A 25,813-nucleotide genomic window follows, 5' to 3' on the forward strand; every position below is an offset into this window, starting at 1 on the left:
GATACAGCCTCTACCTGGGATTATCCCCAATCAAATATAATATAAAACTTTAAAAAAATAATAATTCCATCTCTATACCTATCATCTAAAAAAATAAATTCTATGTTTAACCGTTGAATTTATGGCTGAAATGGAAATTCTGTATAGACCTCCACCTTGATCACAACAATAAAGAATATTTGTTCCTTGAATTTCTGTCTGTGAATAACTAAGGTCAAATGCAGAAATTCACTCTTTTTGTTGAGGAAGGATATGACTAATGAAATCAAAGGAAATGTAGCCTTCAAAGAGAGTCACTGTGTTGAAAAGGGCATATCAAATTGAGTCTGGCTGACTGGAAATCAAGAATTCAGTTATGTGAGGGTCATTTAATTCCCAATTTTTCTGTACTTTAAACTCATTCTGTTCATCCAACCGTCACTCATAGTATATTTTCTGGAAATTGTTATGAGTTTCTTTATTAAAAATTCAAGGAATTTCCCCTAGATAGAATTGAAATGGTCTATGATATCTCTGCATTTATGGGTTTTCTTGTGAGTACCAAAGGGATTAATCTGTATGTGACTTAGCTCACTAATTGCATGAAAGGAGAAACTGAAAAAAAGAAAATGTCCCAGGTTGTTGGTAGTATACAAATGGTAAAGTTTTGTTTTTGTGTATAGGAATTGTCTGTGGAAGGATAGATTCAGAAATGTAAACACAATGGTTTCAGCTGAAGACTAGCAAGAAGTGAGAAATGAAAATTTGCATTAAAAGCTTATAATTACAGCAACATTTTAAGTACACAGATTCTCATTTCTTATGATTATATCAGCTATTCTAAACAACAACATAAAATTTAATAATCACTGGAATTTATGTTCCTATATCACTTTGTAGCAGTTTATTGGCATGACAATGACAAAAGCAAATAGTTTAAATGGTACCCTTAATCAGAATGCATTAGCAGAGGCATATGATGCAAGAAAGAGAGTGAACTAGAGATATACAGGGTGTTTCAAAAGTGATGGTAAATAATTTAAAAAAGTGAACTGTAGACTACAATATGCAAAAAAAAGCCTAGTAAACATGGGCCCTTAAGTGAATCGTTTTCGAGATATTGCACATTTCTAGTTGGGCTCCACCACTGACAAGGTGAACTGTACAGAGTTGGGATCCACCACTGACTTTCCCTTCTCTCAATGTTCTGAGACATAGCAGGCATACTAGTACTTGTCAAAGGATAGTCAACATGGAAAGAGGTAACAGCAACGAAGAGTATGTGGATATGCACTTCATGTATGGTAAAGCCAACAGCAGTGCACTCGAGGCTGTGTTTGTACCAAGAAACATTTCCCCGCCGAAGGCGGCCCAACAGGCACACATTCACCAGGGTACATAAATGCCTTAGAGAACATGGGCGTTTCACATGTGGAGTATGAGCAGTTAAAACCAGAAGCATAACACCTGATGTTGAGGAAAGGGTGTTAAAAGAATAGGACAAAATCCACGAATTTCGACAAGGAGGGTTGCTCTGCAAGAGCGTGTACTGAGTCATAAGTGTGTGGCAAATTTTACATCGCCAATTACTGTACCCCTACCATATGGAACATGATATGTAAAAAGGATAGGTGGAACAGGACTGAGGTATGTCTGCCAGGGGCAAAGGTTGATGATGTTGTAGAATAGATATCATCTTTTAAGGGCACAAAAGGTGATATTGTTATACACGTTGGCATTAATGATATTCAGAGTAGGAGACCAGGGGAATTACTTAACAAGTACAGGTCACTGTTGAAAAAAAGCTGAGAATTAGGGTTCAATTTGAAAATGTCTGCAATTCTGCCCAGACACGATAGGAAGGAATATGTGATGAGAGCCTTGTCGATCAATTCGGCCCTGGAAAGATTGTGCAAGGCTCAAGGGGTAGAATTTTTTTCAGCCTGGTCTGTACTTGTTAACAGGAGAGATTGCTTCTACAGGGATGGGATACACTTAAATAGAAAGAGTGCAAGAATATTTGCTAATGCTATCGAGGCAGTGTTAGGTGGGTCGAAAACTGCTAGCTTGGGGTGGGGGATCACTAGCTTGGGGAAAGAATCACTTTCAACTCTGCCAGCGGCAGAGTTGAAAGTGATTCTTGCACTGCTTCTATTGAAATGAGCAGCAGCCTGGAAAACAAGATGCAGGGTATTTCAGAGACTGCTGGGAGTCATTGCAGTACAAGTAAACACATGGGTTGTGTTAGGGTAGCTAAGAATAGGGACAGGTGCATGTATACTTGAGTATACAACTAGGAGTTTGGTAAATGAATTTCAGATGTTGGTTAAAACATCAAAGGCAGATATTGTTGGGATATCAGAGACGTGGTGTCACACAGATATAAGGAATGCAGAACTGCAATTTGGGGAGTACAATGTGTACAGGAAAGATAGGAGGGAGGAGGGGTTATGCTATTAGTTAAGAAACATATAAAATCCAAGGAAGTGTAGTCAATCGACATCGCTGGACTGTGCAGTGTCGAGTCAGTTTGGTGTGACATAAGCACTGGGAGATCAAAATTGAGAGTAGGAGTGTATTATAGGCCTAAAGACTCTGATGAGTATAATAAGAAACTATACAGGGAAAGAGAGAGAGTGGGCCAGTAAATCAGAGAGTCTTCTAATGGGGGATTTTAATTTCTCAGATACTGACTGGAATTTGTGGTTTGGTCACTCACACACTCTAGCAAGGCTTTTGTGGATTTATTGGATGATTGTTTTCTACATCAGTATTTTCGGGAGGCAACTAGAGGGAGTAATACTCTTGATTTGATTAACAGTAATGATTCTTCATGCATTAAGAATCTGCAGATAAAGGAACCACTAGGTGACAGTGATCTCAGTGTGCAGAAGTGGGATTTACTCAAAGAGGTAACTACTATCAGAGATAAAAGGAAGGGCTTTTGCTTTCGTAAAATACTGTCTAAATACTGTCTCGGACTATGGTGGTCTGAGACAGTATTTAAATTCTATACGGTGGAACCAACTGATGATGTGTTACCAACGGAAAATTAAAAATGGAAGGCATTCAAAGAATTAATCTTGGAGGCTACTAGGCTTTACATACCAACTAAGAAATATTGTTCAAGGTTTAGGCCTAAATGGATGTCAGATGAGCTAATGAGACATGTGGCAGGGAAGAAAATTGCATGGGATACATATAAATTAATGGTGACATGGAAGCCTATGATAGATATAATCTGGTCTGTAACCAAGTCACAAAGGAGATTAGGAAGGCAAAGGCAGATTATGAGAAATTTTTGGCAAAGGATGCAAAGAAAAACGGCGCCTCCGTAGCCAGGTGGGCAGGAGCAGCAGCAGTGCGTAGCACACGCTTCTTGATTAGACCGGGGTTTGAGCCTGAGCCCGTGCCCACCAAATACGGGGGATGCAGAAAGGTCAGAAAATGACCACCGCATATTCCCGGAGCAATATAACCTTAGTTACTAATGCTCTTAAAAACCAAATAACAAACAAACAAACAGCAAAGAGTTCTTTACTTATGTAAACTCTAGAAGGAAATGGATGAATCAGATTGGTCCACTGGATATTGATGGTTCAACTGTTGATGATCCTGATCAGGTAGCTAACAAACTAAATGAGTATTTTGCATCTACATTCACACATGAGGAGTTATTCAGGGAGGGGAATGCCAGAGGTGAATTAAACTCTGGCAGTGAGCTAGATGATTCTGTAATAACTGAGAGGAAAGTGGAGGAGAAATTGTTGAAGATAAACATAAAAAAGGCACCCAAGGTGGATGGGATCTATCCAGTTATATTAAAGGAGGCAGCAAAGGAAGTAAGCAAACCCTTAGCCATAATTATGATAGCTTCCTTGGACTCAGGGGTGGTACCTATGGACTGGAGATGTGCAATTTTTCACAAAGGAAGATCAAAGGGTGACACAAGTACTTATAGACCTGTTAGTTTAATTCTGTTCCAGGAAAATTAATGGAGGCACTGGTTAAAGAAGCACTGCAAGATCATCTAGACAAGACTTCAGTTATAGCTTGGACACAGCATGGTTTTGTTAAGGGGAAGTCTTGTCTGACCAATTTGATTGGATACTATGATGTGCTCACAGAGCAACTGGATGCCGGGATTAACTTTAATATCATATATTTGGATCTTAGAAAGGCTTTTGATACTGTTGCACATGGAAGACTACTGCACAAATTGGAGCAGTGTGGCATTGGAGGCAAATTGCTGCTATGGATAAAGGGATGGTTGAGTGGGAGAAGACAGAGTGTGGTAATCAACGGACACTGCTCTTTGTGGACTAATGTTATTAGTGGAGTTCCCCAGGGTTCAGTGTTGGGTCCATTGTTGTTTTCTGTATTATAAATGATACTGATGATGGTATATATCAGGCTTAATATCCAAGTTTGCAGACGATACGAAGGTTGGCAGGGTTGTTAAGGACACTAATGATATACGCTGCTGCAACAGGATCTAGAAAAGTTGAGAGGTGGCAAATGAAGTTTAACATTGACAAATGTAAAGTACTACATATGGGAAGCAGTAACCCCAGAGTAACGTATCAACTCTGTGGTACTACACCGACAGTGGTAGAGAATGAAAGGGACCTGGGGGTGGTTGTGCAGGCAGATACGAAGTTCTCTGAGCAGTGCAGACGGGCTGCAAGAGTAGCTTATGGTGTATTGTCAATGATATATAGGAATTTTTCTAGCAGGGATAAGAAGGTGATTATTCCCTTGTGTAAGGCAATGGTCAGGCCACACCTAGAGTACTGTATACAGGTCTGGAGGCCTCATTTCAAGAAGGATGTAGAGCTGCTGGAACGAGTACAGAGAAGGGCAACAAGATTAGTGAATGGAACGAAGAGTTACTTTTACAAAGGATTAAGTTTTGAAGATTACAGTGTCTGGAGACTAGGCATCTGCGAAGTGATCTGATAGAGGTGTATAAAGCCTTGAATAGTTTGAGCATGTTCAATGCTGATGGGATTCTTCCTCTTGCTCAGAATAATCCCATGAGAGGACATAAATTCAAATTGGGGAGATTGATATGAGATGATTGGGGAGGAAGTTTGCCTTTAGCAGCGGGTAGTTGATTGGTGGAACAGACTTTCATCTTTTGTTGTGGAAATTGATATCCTAAATAATTTAAGGCTTAGCTGGACAGGTATTTGGAACGAATGGAGGGGTGAGGGAGTTGGTTTTTTTTTGGCTGATGCTGCATAAGATTGCTTTCTTGGATCATATGACTATGCTAATGCTAATATCCAGCTTTTACAAGGTCTCAGCAATACAGACTACCCTCCCAGAATGAACTTCTGCCAGTGGATGCAACAACAGTGTGTTCTGAACCCCCAATTTTTAAACAACATTTGTTCAGCGACAAAGCTGGGTTTACTCATGATGGTATTTTTAATTTTCATAACTGTCACGTTTGGTCTGACGAAAATCCTAATTCAGTTCACAAGTCACGACATCAGCAATGTTTCTCGTTTAATGTCTGGGCAGGACTACTAGGAGATTCTCTAATTGGACCACACTTTCTGCTAAACAGGAGAGCTGTACCTTCAGTTCCTGCAGAATGTTCTTCCAGACATCCTTGATGATGATGATAATGTTCCACTTCAGCAACACCAGAACATGTGGTTTATGCATGATGGTGCACCGGCACATTCTGCTCGAGTTGTGACTCAGTATCTAACTAGAAGGTATGGTCAACGGTGGATAAGTAGTAATGTAATGTGGCCTCCCAGATCACCAGACTTAAATCTGATGGATTTTTTGTATCTGGGGTCATGTAAAAAGCTTGGTGTACCTTCTGACATTAACACAGTTGAGGAATTGCAGTGTCGGGGGCCGTCTCCGTAGCCAGGTGGGCAGGAGCAGCAGTGCGTAGCACACGCTTCTTGATTAGACTGGGGTTCGAGCCCATGACCACCAAATACGGAGGATGCGGAAAGGTCAGGGAATGACCACCGCATATCCCCGGAGCAATATGGCCTTAGTTGCTAATGCTCCTAAAAACCAAATAAACAAACAACAACAAGCAGTGTCAGGTTGAAGGAGCCTTTCAGCAAATCAGAAATGACCCAGGAATGCCTGAGAGGATTCACAACTCCATACAGAGAAGACTACAAAGCTGCATATGGATGCAAGGACAGCATTTTGAACACCTTTTGTAACATATAACGTCTGTAAAATCCTGTGGTGTTGAAACCAAAAATTAAAAATGTATTATCTTATGCTAAATAAAACCACCTTTAGCAAAGGATCACAGCTTTTTGCTAAACTAGTGCTCCCACAGTCAGTGGCAGGTCTTAACAGAAAATATGCATTATCTCAAGAACGGTTTATTTGCAACACGATGTTCACTGGGACTTTTTTTGCTTATTTTAGTTTAGTCTTTTCGCCTTTAAATTATTGACCATCATTTTTGAAACACCCTGTACATAGATGAAACAGAACTTTTTGGGAACATTGCTATCAATATGACATCAATAAAAGCTTTCTTGCTCCTCGAATGATGGCTTTCAAGATATAGCTGCTTTCAGTAATCCTTGTTAAAATGCTACTCTTAGTAAACTATGCAAATGGTAGATTGTGCTAAAAATTGAAGTGCTCTGTAATCATTTATCATTTTTAGTCTGATTAACATGGCCAATGATATATGGGGAAAAAAAAAAAAAAAAACAGAAGCAAAATTTTTAAAAAATTTAACATTTTTCTTATGGGATTTTCATTTTCATTTAGACGAGATCTTCATTTCGTCTAAATGAAGTGGCTCATGTGAACCCATAGAGTTTTATGGTTTTCTGAGCCATCTTGTTAATGGGTAAATGTGATATAAGTAAAACATCTTGGTTAGCAAGCCTGCTATTAACTAAATGGTGGTTAGCAAGCCTGCTATTAACTAAACCTGCCATCTTTGTTAGCAAGCTTGCTATTAACTAAATTTTACATGTTTCTATTAGTTCCAACCTGCAGCATGCTGGTTGGAACTAATAGAAACCTGTAAAATCAAGGTTTCACACCTATCATAAAATATATAATTAGACCACTGTCTAAATTTTTGTGAGTACACCTATGCTGATATACATCACAAGACAAGAGAGACGTCAAATGGTAAAAGAATCAAAATAGCTATCAAAATGATTGTGGCTAATAATCTCCAGGCAACCAACTTCTTTTTTTTTTTATGGTGTCGGGAAGGTGAATATTATTTGTTTGACATAGTGGTGGTTACCTTGTTTAAGTTCATGCAGGTTTGAAAAGGAAAAGAGATGACTTTGTGGCCAATAAAGAAACATTACACCAGAGCCCAGGCTCATGATCATACACTGGTCATATTTATCAACTTGACATGGTCACTCCTGTATACATGTGCCCACAAAAAGAGCTAAATCTTCCACTTTTCTTTTGGAAGTTTCAGTTGTGTGGACCAAGTATGCAAAGAAGAGGCCATGACATTGCTGCAATTGTACTGGACAACTCACCCCATGCACACAGCTCAGAGTTAATGTACTTTGATATACACAAAAAGAAATATACTACATAACGATAATGAAAAAAAAAGAATATTTATTAATTATATAAATACTCCTCATCATTGTCAGTATCCTGTCAAGGGCTGATCCAGGCATACACACAACAACCACGTCTCCATATCTCCTGTGTGTCTCTCCATATTTGCCGTCTTCTCTCAATCCATATTCTGTAGTTTTATCTCAATCTCCCTCATAGCCTCTTCCCTCCCTCCTCTCAACTTTTACCTCTACCATGTCCAATCTAATTTTTGTTTAATCCAATTTCTTTTCTACCTTCTGATTATTTCAATCTAACATCTCTTATCACCCACATTCTCAAAACCTCATTTTTCACTTTATCAACCCATCTTAACTTTTCCATCCTCTTCTGTACTTACATTTCAAATCTTTTAATATCTTCCATTCTTAGTGTCCATGTCTCTGCTTTATGAAGTATTACACTCTATACAATACACTATACCAATTTTTTCCTTAAACCAACTCCTAATTTTTTGTGTGCTTGATGTAAGAAGTGTGAGGATATTACTCACCAATCAGCATTGTTATGAGACATGATAGGAGGAAGTATAAGATGAGAGCCTTGTTAATCAATTCAGCCCTGGAGAGATTATGCAAGGCTCATGGGATAGAATTTTTCTCAGCATGGTCTGTGCTTGTTAAGAGAGACTGTCTACAGGGATGGGATATACTTAAATAGAAGGGGTGTAAGAATATTTGCTAATGCTATCTAGGCAAAGTTAGGTGAGTTGGAAAATTACTAGCTTGGGGGGGGTGGATACACAGACTAATAAATTAACAATAGCCGCAGGCAGAGGTGAAATGTGATTCTTGCTACTACTGGTACAAGCAGAAGCCCTGAAAGCAAGGTGTTTGGAATTTCAAGAACTGCTGGTAGTCATTATGGAACAAGTAAATAAATGAGCTGTGTTAGGGTAACTAAGAGTAAGAACCAGTGCATGTATACTTGCATGTAAAACAATGCTAGGAGCACAGTAAATAAATTTGATGAATTTGAAGTGCTGGTGAAGACATCAAATGCAGTTCTTGTTTGGATATCAGACACATGATGTCATTCAAATATAAGGGATGCAGAATTTGAATATGGGGAGTACAATGTATACAGAAAGGACAGACAGGATTGGAGGGATTATACTCTTAGTTAAGAAGCACAAAAATCTAAGGCAGTGCAATGTTGAGTCATTCTAGTATGACATAAGCACCGGGAAGGCAAAATTGAGAGTAGGAGTGTATTATAGGCCTGATGAGTAAAATGAACAACTATACAGAGAAATAGTGGGCCAATACATCAGAATGTCTTATAATATGTGATTATAACTTTTCCGATATTAATGGGAACTTGTGGGTTGGTCTCTCACACACTTTCAAGACTTTTGTGGATTTATTAGATGACTGTTTTCTACATGATCATGTTAGAGAGGCAAAGAGAGAGTAATAGTCTTGATCTGATTATCAGCAGTGACTATAAGAATCTGCAGAGAAAAGAACCACTAGGTGTCAGTGATTACAGTGTATTGATTTGGGATTTACTTAAAAGATGTGACTGCCGTCAAGAGTAAAGGGAGGGTTTTTGCTTTTGTAAAGGTGACTAGAGTGGTTTCACAGTTTTTAAATTTCATACAGTGGGACCAACTAATGATATTACCATAGCATATTCTAAATGGGAAGCATTCAGGGCATTAATCATAGAAGCTACTAAGCTTTTCATAACAACTAAGAAGTACACATCAAGGCAGAGGCCTAAATGGATGTCGGATGAACTGATGAGACTCGGGGCAGAGAATAAGTCTATGGTAGGTATAACTAGTCTGTAATCAAGTCACAAAGGAGGTTAAGCAGGCAAAGGCAGATTACGAGAAATCTTTAGTGAAGGATGCAAAGAAAAATAGCAAACAGTTTATTTATGTAAACACTAGAAGAAAGGGGATGAATCAAATTGGCCCACTTGATATTGATGGTTCAACTGTTGATCTTGCTCAGGCTGTTGACAAACTGAATGAGTATTTTGCATCTACATTCACATGAGGAATTCTTTAGGGAAAGGGATGCCAGAAGTTTATGAAACTCTAACAGGCAGCTAAATGATTTTGTAATAACTGAGAGAAAAGTTGAAGAGAAATTGTTGAAGTTAAACATAAGAAAGGCACCTGGAATGGATGGGATCTATCCAGTTATATTAAGGCTTCTAATTCAATTCAAAATTGGGCAATTAGGTTAATTAATGAGTCACCTCTAATAAAGTCTCCCCACTCTTTGTCTCATAGACATTTTGTTTCTGCTGCATGCCTTTTCTATAGATACTTCCATGGGCACTATTCTTCTGAATTAGCTTCTATAATTCCCGCTCTATTTCTCTCTTCCAAAGCAATCCAAACACATGCTGCAACCAGTCAACATCCTTTTACTGTCCAACTTCAAACTTACAGAGCAAACTTTTCTTCTTCTTCCTCGTTTATTCATTCAACTTCCGTTTTCTGGAGCAGCCTTTCTTCATACATATTTCCTGAAAATTACAATCTAGAGAAGTTGAAGTCTAATATCAACAAATATCTTCTTTCATCTTCTCAACCCATGCATGGTACTAAGTACTGTAGATCCTAATACCTCTCATGCTTGAGAAAGCTTGTTTTTTGGCTTTGGCAAATGAAAATTGTCCAGCAGTTCTGTGCCAATCAATGTTATTGCATATTTCATTTTCTGTATATATTATTGCTAAATATGGAGAGTTGAGATTCATAGTGGTGTAAGTCAGTCTATTCTGATTTTTGATCACAAGGTGTTTTGTTTGCATTCATAAAAAACTCAAAAAATTTAATTTAATGAATTGTGATATACTTGTAAGTTAAAAATTTTTTAAAAATTTACATGAGCTTGACAATTTTTGTTAATATTCAATTTTTTGGTCAGCAGTGTTTATATAATTGCCTTACACCATTATGTTTCTAAGTAGCTTACCTATTTTAAAATGGTAAATTACTCTAAGGAGATGACTGTGTTATCAAAACTATGATTTCATACAAAAGAGATATTTCTTCCCAGTAAAAAGTACACTATAACAAAACCTGAGCGATAGGCACATTGGGAATTTTTTGTCAAAATAGTTAAGATTGTCTTAGTTGTTGCAGAATGATCATACAAAAAGCTAAGATGAACATAATAAATTTAATTATAATGTGAAAGATGGTCGCAAAATTTAAAAAAAATTATAGTTGCTTTTTATTGATGTTCTCATGTTTTTTAAAAAAGCAATTAAAAAGTCATCATTGCTAATTCAATAATCATAAAACTGTCACCAGAAACAAACTAGTCGTAGTCAGATAAGGGACCTAGATCATCAACTTTTTGTTTTGAGCTTCTAATACCTTTAAAGAAGGCATGGTGAACTGGAGGGATGTATTTGAGAAAGTATAGCATGTCTCTTTTCTTTAGAAAGTTCAGCACTCTAGGACCATCATACAACTTTTCAAGCTCTTAGATTGACCCTCCTTATTGGGTATTATTCAATGTCCACTTGTAGAAAATCGTGAACAGGTTTTCCTTTTTCATAATGGAGCCACTGTATCTTCAACTAGTTTACATTTTTGCCTTCAACATTCTTCTTCCATTTTCAAGAGCTTCTGTTTTCAAAAAGTCATCTTGTTGCATCTTTACAACCATAAACCTGTTGTGTGTTCTGGCAGACTTCATAGTATCATACCATCCATCTGGAACATAGATAATCTTGTTTTTTCCAGCTTGCTCAATCAGCCCAAAGTCTGAGTTATTTGGAAGGTAAGAGTGGCGCCAGAAACCATGAATTTATTTGTGGTCTATGACTTTGTTTATTATTGTTAATGAAACTGATTCAAGAAACTGAAGTTTATTGAATCAGTTTCATTAACAATAAGGATACCTTGATGTCCTGATTTTGGCCAGTGCATGTGTATATCATTTTAATGCTTTTATTTTTGTTCAACTTAATATGCTTAGTCAGGCAAGAAGCAATCTCTTGTGAACCTCTGGATGCATAGGTCTCATTCCAAACGTACATGCAGCCAAGGTTATTTGTGATGTCATGCAAACCTAAATTATAGCAGTACATATTGTGCCTATAGTATGCCTCAGAAACAGTTAATTTTGGGAATGGCAGGGCTTTTTGTAAATCTATCGTGATTGTATAGATGTCAGAATTTTCTCATCAGTTCTTTAGTTGATTTCTTGCTTTCTCTGCTTTTGCCAAATGCAAAACATGTTGCTCTTCCAAATCACCTGTCCTTTCTTTGTCTTTTTCTACATCAACTGACTATTTATACTTGCCACAGGCCTTGCAAGTGTCCTTTCGAGGAACGTGAAAATGTAAATTAAATTCTGTGTTGAAGACATGTCTATAGTAATACTCTTTAAGAGGTTCAGTCTGTCTTTGCTCACACCATTCACAATAAAGCACATACATTTTTCTTACGTTCAAGTCAGAGCTAAGGAACTTCCTGTTCAGATTATCTTTTCGAGTGTAATGACTTTGAAATGCTGGGAAAATATTAATGTGATACTTAAGTAACTGTTTTTGTTTGTCAGTCATCTTTTGTGCCGCTACATGTTTACCCCTTTAAATCTTCTCCTGCAGACTTCCGCTTCCTTACATTTTCTAAAGCTCTTGTTACCATCAGATACAATAAAAGTGTCGAAAAAGAATTTTTTACAAACACGTACTGTGGTATTTTCTTTTTTAATGTAAGACAGGTTTGTATATTGCTTTCTTCCCTAACTGCCATTCCGAGGCCGTCTTTGCTTTATAGGTTCATGATGTATAAGGCTACATAAATACGCATTCTGTCGAGAAATGGATATAAAATTAATATTTTGCCACGGATATAAAATTATCAAATTGCTTTCTCCTTTCTTCTTCTGTTAAGGAGAAGAAAGGAGAAAATACATCTTTTTTTACAACCACTCTATACATCTTTTTTTTACAACCACAATCTAAGTTTTCAAACTGCTTACACTCAAATTGTGTTCCTTTTGAGTTCACATATGCCTGACCTGAATTGTGAAGTCTTCTGGCTACAGTTCTTTTTGACTCTTTCCTTTTAAGTTTTCTAGATCTGAAGGAAGTTTCCTGACATGCTTCTATTTGGTTGGCCTCTTGACGTGCTCCATTTCTCGAGATTTCAACTTAAAAGACAACTTAAAATCCTCCATTCATTGAGATTTCAGCCTAAAAGATATCTTACTACGTGAATACGAAATTATCTTTTTGAGATTGGTGTAAGTCAGACTTACTTCACTATGATTCTAAACCTTTTGCTCATATTGTTAACTATTCAAAATAAGTGCTGACATCTCTTGGTTAGAACTGCAACTTTGACTTACTTTGCTATGAAGCTAAACAGTGGACACCTAGAGAAGGAAAGAAATATGAACAGCTCATATTTATAAAATTACTGACTTACACCACTATGATTCTTAACACCCCATATAATAACCTGTGCTGAGACACAGCATACTGAAAATGATTTCTTCATTAATTTTAATTCAGAAAAAGAAAACTTCTCCAGTGGTAGCAATTGAAGGAAGATGGTAGTTAAAAGAATTCATAAAGATATCAATATTTAGAAAAGTAAGAATAGCTGTTTCACCATGTCCATCAGTCTGTCCATAACAACTCATCTCCCAGTGGACAGATTTTCAGAAAATTATAATTAGCCATTTTAGTATCAGTAATGTCAAACGATGCATGCAAGGAAGCAATCTTATACAGCATCGGGGAAAAAAAAACCCCTATCCAACTCATCTGTCCATTCCTCTAATAATTTGTCTAATTCATCCTTAAATTTATTAAAACTACCACCTTCTCCCCAATACAGACGGAACAATCAACTACCATCTGGCTGATGACAAAATTTCACACATCTATCCTACCAACTGTATTTTTTCAATTTAAATTTGTTCCCTTATGCGTATCATCTACACAAGAAATGCCATCCAACATTTAATTTACTTAATCTGTTTAAGGTCTTAAACACTTCAATCAGGTCTTGTACATCACAGGTGCTGCAATTTGCAGAACTAAAGTCTTATTTGGTAAGGCTACCCTTTTGTGTCCCTTATTATCTTGTTGCTCTTCTCTACACTCATTCCAACAGATCCACATCCTTCCTAAAATGCAACTTCCAGACCTGTAAGTAGTACTCAAAATGCAGTATAACCATTGCTTTAATTTATATACAGTATATTGTTAGCTGAAACACTGGTGCACTATGGCCATAGTTGCCGATGCACCCAATAAATCCCAAAACAAACAAACGAACAGCTGAAGCACTGGATATAGTTTGTTGCCATGTGCTGCTTGGAGGAATGAATAGGCAATATGCAGAAATGTTCTTGGTTTATGCATATAAAGTGATTGCATTTTTGAGGGGGGGGGTTTGCTATTAGTTTACTAAATATAAAAATCACAAATTTCTGCTTTCTATCACTACTTGCTTATTTATATTAACCACAGCAGAAACATAAAATACATGTAATTTCTTTCCACTTGTTATTAAAATCTAGGAGGAAATACAGTCTTAATATTGGCCACATAATGCAAGGAAGCACAGGCTTTTGCTGCACCGGCCAAAAAAAACAACAAGAAAATACAAATTTATGAACTTCTCTCTTTATGTAGATAATTATCCAGTTGACCTTTGAATTTCTTCAAATTTTCAGCATGCAGATTCAACTTATTCCAGTAATCAACAATTTACTGGCTAAAAAAAAACTTCCTACAATCTAGTCTAAACCTCTTACCTTGTAATTTGAATTTATGGCTCCTAGTTGTGGAATTCTTTATAAGAGTGAAAAAATTTGGTTAAGTGCTAAGGTTATATGGAATTTTGTGTTTCCATTATAATGAAAAGTTTAGTCCTTGCCAAATTCTACAATTTGGGCATAAATTACCTGAAGCTGTTGATTCTCACAAAATGGAAGATTTCCCTGCAGGTTAATTAGAATTAAACCTTCCCTAATCCCCCATTAATAACAGCCTTTGGACATAGTGCTGCTTGTCAAGTGGCACCACCCCTCCCTCACATCAGCTTTTGGACAGTGGAACACTGCTTTCCTTTCAAAATTATTAAAGATGTTATTAGTATAAGTAGTAGCAAATGATGCAAGAAAGCAAGTTTATATAGCACAACCAAAGGAAAAAACTTCCCAAATCACCAGTCCTCTTATAGTTTGTGTAGTTCCTTGAATTTATTCAGACTGACTACCTACTTCCAAAGAAACTTTTTGGTATTAGAAGGCTGCATTTGATTTCCACCTTAATAACATGGAATGCAAATAGCAGAATAAAAAGTGGTGTATTAGTTTATTATATAGATTTATTAGCATTTATTATATAGATATAACTACTATATTTTATTTTATCTCATAATATCAGTTTTACAGTTATTTTATTTGGGTATAGATTGTTGACAGCCAGCAATATTGGACATAAATAAACCTTTTCCTTTTCAAAAGTACGTCAAATGTTATCACCCTTCTTTCTTGTCATTTGTTTTTGGTTTATCACAATTTGTACAGACTTAGCATTTTAGCTTGTCAGTGTGTCAAGAACTGTGCAAGCCACTTAAAAAGGATCCATGGGCTACGTTGTCAGCCCCAACTTAAAGAACTCCTGTATTATAATAAATACATTGTGAAAGCATATATTGGTGCATTCTTTCTGTAAACTGTGTGTGGGTATTTATTCTATGGTTGTTTTGCATGTTTTAGTGGATGAAAAACCAAGTTTCAAGGGTAATGGTCGCTCCATGGCTATGTATGTGTCTAATGATTATCCTCTTGTGTGTGTGTGTGTCAGTATCCTGAGATTAACACACACACACACACACAAGGAAGCAATAATTATGAAAATGGCATTGCTCATTTTTCTATTACTGATGTTTTTTTTTTTTTTTTTAATAGAGCCATCATGGCTTGTGAATGGAAACTCTTCAGTGTTGGTTTTAAAAAATGGTTTATTATACTGGGGAGCAATTAAAATTTGAGTTTTAAATTGGAGGTACTATATATTTGGACCCCTCTTTGTGGGTTTTCTTTAGTGGATTTAAAATTAAAAAATTTACTTTCATTTAAAAAAAACTATTAATAAATTTTAATATCTCATTATAATTACTATTATAAAAGAAAAAATAACTACATACAGATTTACCTCAAAGAATGTAGTTTGAAAATTAAATCCACCAAAGATGACCCACAAAAAGGGGTCAAAAAATGTGTGGCAACTCTAAATTTAAAATTCAAATATTAATTGTTATCACAGTATAATAAAACAAATTTAAAATCAATAGTTAAGTGTTTCCATCTGCAAGCTTTAAAAAAACCAAACTTAGTCATTTAGACACATTCATTGATAACAATAATTTGAATTGTATAAGTATCAGAATGGCCAAATTACGCAAGAAAACAGACTTTTTTATGCTTTTCCTTTCAACAAAAAGCAACTTACCATACTCAGTAACTTTGGAAAGTAACTTATTCCAGTGATCTATGACATACTGCCCAAGGGTACACTTTGTGAGATCTACCTTTTTGTTGTTCCCTAAGATTTTATATTTGTCACCCCTAGTTCTTGTCCTTCCTACCCATGAAAATATACCTTCCTTATTCATACTACTCATTCTCCTCAGGCCTTATAACTTTAATCAGATATCCACCAAGGATGATGGGGGCAGGACAAGGTGTGTCAGCTGCCTCTTGCTTGACTCCAGTTCTGGGCCCCCCTAAGGAAACAGGCAAGCTGGTCTGAGAGGGCTGTTTGCCTCAGAGTTTGTGCTGGCTCTTAATTTCCCTGTCTACCCCATTCCTAAGGTGGATCACTTACCACCTTTTAAGCCATTCCGCATAAGAACAATGATTGGTGCTCCTTACCAATCGCTGTTTTTATGAGGAATGGCTTAGAAGAACGATGATTGGTGCTTTTTACTAATCCAGCTGCCCTTCTTTAAACACTCTAAAAATAGTCTTTTTTTCTGGTGCATCCTTCACACTTGCATAAAAATATTCCAAGTGGTCTCACCATTTTATGTAGAGGAATAATGACATACTTCTCTCTTACAATGGTCCAATAAATCACAGATAGGCTACCATGTGATTTCCTGGCTTTGTACTGCATGGTAAAGTTCATATTTTATTGTATAATTAATTTACAAGTCTTTTTTTCATCCTGAACCATTTTTACCTCCTACCCTACCACCACCACCGCAGTTTGTAAGGGGATCATACCATACTAGTGATGATCTCATTAACCCATCATTAGTTGTATGGTATTATCTGCCAGATATCTCTTTTTCTTTTTTAAAGTAGGGAATAAATCATATCCTCTCATGTTTTTTCCCCCACTAGATTTCTCTAACTGATGGTGCAGTATTTTGTTTTCAGTTTACTAAAGTTATAAGAGGTTAAATATTTGTTTAGCATCTAACAGATGCCACACAAATGATGCACCTTATCTTTTTTTTTTGGAATTAGTTAGAATGTACAAAAATGCCTTTAATCCAGCAACCACAATTAGTCTTCCTGCCAAAACACTCATACATAATATTAGCAGCACAAAATAATCCAGAAGAGCATAATCCATGAGCAACTTTCAGGGTGAATTGGGGTATCAATTACAGATACTATATCTCCATCAATGGCATCCAATAATTTGGCTCATTGTACCCATCATACATGTTTCACCAAAAATTACAATTTTTTTTTTTACTGTTTTCAAGGGAATTTGCCAGATGAAAAGCCAGAAATAAAGGGAAGAGTGTATAATAGAAGAAAAGCCAAAAAAAAAAAACCTGTAGCACAAGAAATTTCAAACAATGAGAAATAGAATATTTTATGTAAATATTTAATAAAAAGACATTTTAAATTTAACAAAAAAACTGAAAATTAATTTTTTTATAACAAAAATGGAGTCTTAGATGAAATATTGACCTTGTATTACTAATTATTTTATGCACTCAACTGACTTTTTTAGTATTGCTGCATGTATACCATTTATTCTGGGCTTTGCCTTTCCCCCTGCCTCAGTAACTTTTTGACAGACTCTTCTCAGAGATCAATTATATTATCATTAATTTTACAGCAAGCTGACTCCTCTTCATTGTTTCAAGTTCATTCCATATCCCAGTATGACTTCTTTTTAATTGCTCTGTCAATATTCAATTAAACAATTTGACTTTGTGAATAGTCTTAGCAAAACCATGTCTAGGCATACTGGTCAATAACTTACAAGGAAAGTGGTAATAAACTCTTCAGTCAGTCCTTAAAAAGAGACATTTCTTTGGTTTATTAAGAATTGACTTTAAATTAAATACATGAGTACTTTGTGACTGACAAAACAAATTTATTCAAAAGCATAATATTCCAGAGCTTATATCAGTTCCTTGATTACATGCAAGACAACATATGGTTAAAAAGCATTGCCATTATATGCTGTTCATTATGATGATGTCATTAGAGCCAGGAACCTAATAAGTAATCCTACTTCTTGGAAAGTGTATGCTGCATGTGATAATGTACAAAAATGTCAATCCATGAATTTTATACATCTTTGCCTAAATTTTTATTTAACATTTCATTGCTAAATTTTCTTATATACATAACCTCTTTGATTTTTCTTTTTTTCTCCAATATCTTCCACCACTACCATGATTATTTATTTATATATTTTTTAAATCTTGCCTTACACTCATTTGCATGTTTTGCTAGTTTGGACTTTTCCCTTCTAAACTAATTGGATGTGCATAATGGGTGTAAACTAATGTTAAAAAACAATTTTATAATTTGTAAGGGTGGGGGTTGTTGTTTGGTAGTTATTGGCGCATCGGCTTCTGTGGCCATAGTGCACTTCCCACGGTTTTTTGCAGTACTTTGATCCAAGCCCGAGGCGGGATTCGAACCCACGACCTTTGGGTTGCCGGGTAGGTGCTTTACCCACCCGGCTAGTGCGGTCGGCAAGGGTGGGGGAAGAAGAGAAAAATTAAAGAGGCTGTGTACATAAGAAATTTTGGCAATGAATGTTAAATACAAATTTAGGCAGAGATATGCAAAATTTATGGATCAACATTTTTTTGTAAATAAAATATAACTATGCATACATTATCATATGTAGCATATACTTTTCAAGAAACAGAATTTCCAATTATGATTGTTCCACCAGTCTTTCTAGAGAATATTAGTCTAAAGAGATTAGGTGATAAATTTGCTTTCTTTATTCAGTATGGTAAGCCTATTTACTGTGTTCAGTTTAGTTAATTTACTGAATGAACATAGTATGGCTTATATTTATCATTATTTATTTTAAAATCTTAAATGTTGCTTTAATGGTATATATAGGGTTTTCTGATGCTCAACAGATTAAAATTTATTTTGTTTTTAAAATACCATACTGTAATCACTGAAAACATACTAACAGACCATGATCTTACACTGACTTCACTGAATTTAATACATGCCTTCCAATGGAAAAATACATGTGCACTCACCCAATACTGTCCCAAATTCAAGTTTGACTAATAAGGCTCAAATATAAAAAAAAGCAAGCAATTCTGCTGGATTCCATGGCATATTATCGTAATACAGGAAAATAAATGTACTGGTCAAGCAGCAAAATTTCATAAGTTCAACTTCTGCTCTGTCAGTTCAATATACTGATTCACTGTCAAATAGCTCAGTGGCTACAAGTCTAACAAAATAATAAATATGTAAATAAACAAGGATATCCAGTGATGGAAATCAAGTTTCTGAATGAACTTGCTTGATAATACATACTAGGCACACTAATTTGATGTACCTGTTCACGAAAACAACCTCTGGAATGTCTATATTGCTGCTCTCGACTTATGATTAAATATTTACTGATAGAATGCTCATTGCATCAAATGGTAAAACAAAGTGCTTTTCATCTTGCAGCAGACATACACAGCTCTCTCATCTTATTGGAAATCATGGGTAACAACTGATCAGTTTTTTACATGCACGAATAACTAGTAAGGAAATGTATCAACAGCTAGGCACAATATTGCCAAAGTTGCAGCTACACTGAAAATTCAAACAACCACCAATGATCTACCAAAGGAAACTAATTTCAGTCATTCCTTATTTCTTGATTATTCTTTCTCTCTTCAGTATTCAATAGAGCTATTTATTTAACTTTTTAGGTATCAAAAGTATTTCACAAAATGTTCACTTTCTCAGATTGTTGTCTGAATTTTTGTTTGTGTTGTTTTATTTCAAAATGTCTTTATATCTGAGAAGAAAATTTGAGTTTCATAGGGCAAGTCTCATGATTGCAACTTAAAAGGGTGGGGAGCTAAATTGTTAATGATGAAAGGTAGAAAATATTGATTTCAATTTAGAAACCCCATTCGCGAGTGAGCTCCTAATTTGTAATATACTTAAAATATTCACAATCTTTGTATTTGTTTATATTCTGTGTTAATGCTTTCATTAATTTAGTCTTTTATTATTATTATTATTAGCCATATGGTACAAGGAAGCCTGAGACTTATGCTACACCAGCCAAAAAAAAAAAAAAAAAAAATTCCCGAGTTACCCCCTGTGTGTGTGTGTGTGTGAGAGAGAGAGAGAAAGAAGTAGAAGGCATCACCAAGAAAGAGAAGAATGATGATATCCAGCTCAGGACCCTGAGTTTGCCAAGCCCATACTCACCAGATGTGAGCCCCCAGGGTCTTAATCTGTGTGTTTTAGAATGATGTAAATTCTGTGAAATTATTTATTGGTTTAAAAATAATAATATACAAAAAAGGCAGTTAGACAATATCTTCTATTGTTAAATTACTTAATTTTTGGAATAATACAATAATTTCATCATTTTGCAGTTATGTATTATTTTAAACTGCTTATTCACCTAATCGTGAACTTCGAAGTAATGACAATGCCTTTACCAATTCGACTTTTATAATGCACTCACATTTTGTTTATTGGAACCTTACCTTCTTACCCAATTTTTACCTAAATATTCTTTGATTATAAATCTGTATTGTTAACCAGTAGAAATTGATTACGGCTTCCTCCAAATAACCGGTTACTACTTTTTGCTAAACCCCTATTCGTTTTTATTGTAAACAGATAAAAACATATACCCAAGCATGCAGTTGGATAAGAAATGGTGGAAAAAATTATATCACTGTATCAACAATTTAAGTGGGTTTGAACATACAACACGATAAGATAAGCCGTTAATGAAACTGAAATCGCATTACCCTTTGTCGGGATTGCATAAGACTTCAGATACCCCAATGCTTTCATTACTTTCAGCAGCTGGAGGCAACCGAGTAAAATTGTGATCCACAGTTTGGGAAAGTGCATTCTGTCTTCTTCGTTCACGAGTTCCTCTTCCGAGTTCTGCAGACTTAGCTCCTCTTCTTCGTTCCCCACATGACAAACACAACGCTCTCTCGGTGGGGTTAATAGAGGTGCAGTTCTTGCAGTGCCACTGTAGCACTGATGCATTTGAGCCCATTTTGCCGAATCACATCCCTTTTTATTTATTTTTAGTTAAATACTATCGGTACCAATGTTGCGGATTTTAAATGCTCCATTATACGCTGTTCTCTCCGTTGTTCGCTACTTTAGCCAAGAACCCACCATATTGAGTATTGAAAGATGCACCACGCATGTGTTTATCCTCAGTATCAGAGGATGGTGTTTTCCAGCTGTATCACATTGTTGGCACGTATTAGCCTGATCGACTTTCCTATATATAAGAAGAAAACTCTTAATTGTATAATGGATTCATATTTTAGTATAACTGGCTGGTTGTCAATTGTTATGTGCATATGATAAATATAAATGCTAAATAATTTTAAAATACATCCTTATCTCTAATCACAAACACTTTCAGTGAGGTGAACCTCCCTGGTATTGGTTCCAGCATGCGTTTAACAACAAATAGCAGCAGGGCTTACTGAATACAGTTGACGAATGATGTCACCAGTTATATGGGTTTTAACAGAGCTGCATGGTCATGAGTTTCCTTCCAAATGACGGGGAGGTGTGTGTGATGGGAGATGGTTCCGCAAGTGGCGAGCTAACTGTAGGCGTTATTATGAGTACGACTATTTTGAATACACGTATTTTTGGAATATTGTATTTGGGCTGTTGTCAGAATCATTTACCTTATCATTTGTATGCGACGAATTGTGTATAAATATTTATTTTTGTGCACTTGTCTTACAGAGGAAAGAAACGAGTTTCGGTAAATAACATGGAGACTGTCCATGACGGTTGGTTAGTGAAGTCACCTCCTGAAAAAAGAATACTTAAAGCGGTAAGTTGAAGTTTTTAGAGATTAAATTGTCATGTGTGCCCTTGTCCCTCATAATCTCTCAAAACGCCTGTATTGCCTCCCAATCGCACCATCACTCCCATTTTATATAGCTTTCTCAACTATTTATATTGTCATGGATGTAGCAACGAATAAAATAATAAATATTTTTATTTTCTGCAAACAAATGACTACTTCGATGCCTCATTAGATTTTACACTTGTATCTTTTCCGGCGCATATGTTTGATATATATATATATATATTTTTTTTTTTTTTTTTTTTTCAAACAAAAATGTTGCTAATTCTCGAAATGAGAATCAGCAACATTTTTAATATCATTCGAAATGAATGATATTAAACTATACTCGAAATGGCAGAGATCTGTAAAGCAAGTTCGTAACGATTAAAGCTAAAATATAGGGAAATGTATTATTTCCGAAAAGTATTTAACATTGTATGCATGACATATTGCTAAAAGCACTTATACAGAGTGCAGTAAAAGTGATGAACCCACTTTTTTCTAAACGAGATGCACACACACACATGCCAATTTGACAAATTGATAATATTTTCAGAATTTTAACTCAAATGCTGCTTACGGGCTACTTAAGAAATTTAATTTTCATCGTTTAAATGTATACTACTGGCTGTGATACATCATTGAGCTCCTAGAACACATTCATTACTATGCTTTGACTAATATGGTTAGGGAAGGACGTTATGTGGTTTCTATCCATTTAAATTATAATATATCTAAATTAGCACTCGTATACCATGTGGAGTTTTAATATATTTTATTTAGGTGTTAGCTAAACTGATATACATTGAGTAACATTTCAGGTATCTTGCTGATACCCATCATCAGACCTTGCTGATGACCGAATCCTCCTGCCGGATGCTCAGACCTAAAATAAAAAAAAAAATTTTTTTGGGAATATGATGCAGCAAGCAAAGGTCTGATGATGGGTATCGGCAAGATACCTGAAACATTACTCAATATATATTAGTTTAGGTAACACCTAAATAAAATATATTAAACTCCACGTGGTATAAGAGTGGTAATTTAGATATATTATAATTTATATGCTTTGACTTTTAATACACTTGTACATACTTGTAAACACCATTGAGCTCCTAGAACACATTCATTACTTTTCATGTTTTGTGTTTCTTCTCATATGTTGTCTTTTACGGTGCTGTAGTTTGTTCACATAAGCTCTTTCCTTCAAAAATTCCCATAAGAGGGTGCAGTGGGTAGCAAGATTGGGAGATCTTGCTACCTATTTTCCTCCATAATGGGAGATTACACGATTTGGAAGTGGCCACATATGTCTTGTGGATTTTGCTGCCTGTCAAGTGACCTAATCCTGCCGAAATAAGGAATCACTTTCTTCTTTTGCAGCTGGACTTAATATGGTTTCACTCATTCTAGTCATCATATTACTATTGTTGTCAATTTTGGAAAATGAAGCCCATTCTATTAGCCGAAATACAACACCAAGCAGTAATTCATTGGGGAGATAAGAGTGTCATGAAGGTATGTCATTGCTTTTTTTTTTTTTTTTTTTTCAGCAATTTCAGTTAACTGTGTGAAAAATGCATTCAGGCTCATAGTTAGTAAGTTGCAACTCTTGAACTACCTGAATTTTATAGAGAAAACAATTCAAATCACTTTTCAGAATCCTTAAAGATTTTTAGACAACTGAAATTCCAAAGGCCATTTTTTTTTTTTTTTTTTTTTTTTTAATACAGTATGAGACTTCTTAATTGTTTCTTTTGGCCCTGAAGAACATGGCCTACATACTGCTATGCATCTGGTGGTGCCATTTTAATGGAATTTGGATGTGTATCATCTGATGTTGTTTTAACAGGCTTTCTTTAACCAGAACTTTAAATTACTGAAAATTACACATGGTATGTAAATTTATGTTTATAGTATAAGTCAGTAAAGAGCCACAAAAATATCACAAGAGTTATGGCTATTATTATTAATTTAACCTTTAAGCGGGCATTTTGGTTGATGTCATTTACCAATAACAAACATTTATGTGAATTTTTGAAAAAATGTGAAAATTTTAGTGTTCAAGTGTGGTAAACCCCCTCCCCAACTGCATCATTAATTATTTTATCACTGAGAGATATATAGCTGTAAAAATCCTTTGAGGCTCTGTTTTGAAGTAAAAAAAAAAGGTGCCTGCCATGTTAATTTTCTATAGCGTTTCACCTTGGTTTCATTTTCACATACTTTTTGACTGGAAAGTTGGTCCTTAAGGCAATTAGGGAAATAATTATTTTTGGATAATAGGGCTGTTGTTTCTGTAAATAATTTTTGATCTCATTATCTTAGAATTAAGAATAAAATTTCCTTTCAAATATTTCTTGCCAATTTTCCAAACACTTGATTGTTGAAATCTGCACACCAGTGTATCTGCTATTGTAACAGTTTTGATGTCTGCTGGAAAGTTAATGTAAATTGTTTCAAATTCTAAATTAAAGAAACATATTAGAATATAATGAAGTATCTCTCTTTATCAAAGCAGAGTATTCTGGACCTGCCCATTTTTTATTTTTTTTTATGACATAAAACTTAGTGCTACATACTATCATCTGGGGGGGGGGGGGAGTGGCAGTGAAATCTGTTGGTAGTTTCAAAGTTAAGAAAAAATGAAACATTACTTTTATAAAATTAGGTATATGAAAGATCTGATCTTTTATATATTTAACAGGATTACATGCTGTCATTAAATATGGAATGTTTCATAGTTAGCTTAGCTATTTTAAAGCTTTATTTGTTAGTTTTAATTTGATTAGTAAGTGAAAATGATTATAAATCTGAAACTTAAGTTTTTAAGGAAGCATTTTTCAGCCAACAAAACTGTAGTAAAAATAGTTCAATATTTTGTAAATATATTTAGAAGAGATTTATTTCTAAACTGGAATCCCAGTTTTGTGCTATTTTACTTTGCACAAAAAAGAAATTATGATCATGTTGTTGTATGATATATTGTCATTCTTTTAAGTGTTGGACTTGGCACATCATGGTCTCAGTCACTCGTGCACCATAAAAACCAAAATCAACAATCAATCTTTTAAGAGTGTACCTCCCCACATCAATTTTATGGAAATAGATAAATAGTAATTATGCAGGGTATGTCAGTTAAGCAAAATGAGAGTTATGTCAGCAGGGTATGTCAGTTAAGCGAAAAAATTTTATCTGTTTGATGGTCTGCATCAAACAGATAAATTTTTTTTTTTTTTTGTCCATTTTATACCGATTTGCCCCCACTTTTGAGTACAGTGTCTGTAGGAAATGTCACAATTTTATATAAATTGTACTATGCTAATATTTTGGTGTAGTTAATGATTAACTTATTCCTGAGAAAAAAGATATTAATGATCATGCTGTTGTATGATATATTTTCACCCTTTTAAGGGTGTCCTTAACCAGGTGCAAAAAATTTCTAATAAACCAATGTGACCAGCAAAGGTTATGTCAGTAGATTGTAATTACCAATGCATGCCTGGAAATATTAACAAATGTGCTATCTAAATTACAAAGTAGTCTGTGATATGAAAATTTCACATTAATTTGGCAATAGGGTGGAGCACCTACACATTACAGGCTAAACACTCAACAGTTCCTGTGTGAGAATTTTGAAAAAAAAATGGATTGAGTGATGTAGAATGGTTGATTGACCAGCAAGATCACATGACCTTATTCCTTGTGACATTTTTTATTCAGGAATCTTAAAAGAGTTTTTGCAGAAACCAACTGAGCTTAATCATATAAAGCAGCTAATTAAAAAGGAGTTTTGGTCTTATGTTGTTGTCTTCACAAAAAAAAAAAATTCTGAGTGAAGATATGCAGCTGTTTGATGCTATTTGTGATTTTCTTGCTGAAGCTGTTTTTTCAAGTTCACTGAACAAAATGGAAAAGAGTT

The 25,813-nt window shown here is 35.3% G+C and overlaps 2 protein-coding genes across 2 annotated transcripts in view; one reads left to right on the forward strand and one right to left on the reverse strand.

Annotated features, from left to right (window-relative positions):
- The window catches only part of LOC150078068 (calpain-15-like), a 190,113-nt gene extending 169,042 nt beyond the window's left edge, over positions 1 to 21,071 (reverse strand). Inside the window, exon 1 of the mRNA XM_090384450.1 lies at positions 20,806 to 21,071. Coding sequence (XP_090240576.1) covers positions 20,806 to 21,066 — 261 coding nt within the window. The 5' untranslated portion in view covers positions 21,067 to 21,071. The remainder of the gene's footprint in view (positions 1 to 20,805) is intronic.
- Positions 21,072 to 21,338: 267 nt separating this feature from the next.
- Positions 21,339 to 25,813, forward strand: part of dos (daughter of sevenless) — a 120,823-nt gene continuing 116,348 nt past the window's right edge. Inside the window, exons 1-2 of the mRNA XM_090385137.1 lie at positions 21,339 to 21,655; positions 21,783 to 21,873. Of these exons, the coding sequence (XP_090241263.1) occupies positions 21,811 to 21,873 (63 nt within the window). The 5' untranslated portion in view covers positions 21,339 to 21,655; positions 21,783 to 21,810. The remainder of the gene's footprint in view (positions 21,656 to 21,782; positions 21,874 to 25,813) is intronic.

The sequence above is a fragment of the Mastigoproctus giganteus genome, chromosome 11 (genome assembly GCF_048544385.1).
Source record: "Mastigoproctus giganteus isolate SK-2022 chromosome 11, ASM4854438v1, whole genome shotgun sequence".
NCBI lineage: Eukaryota > Metazoa > Arthropoda > Arachnida > Uropygi > Thelyphonidae > Mastigoproctus > Mastigoproctus giganteus.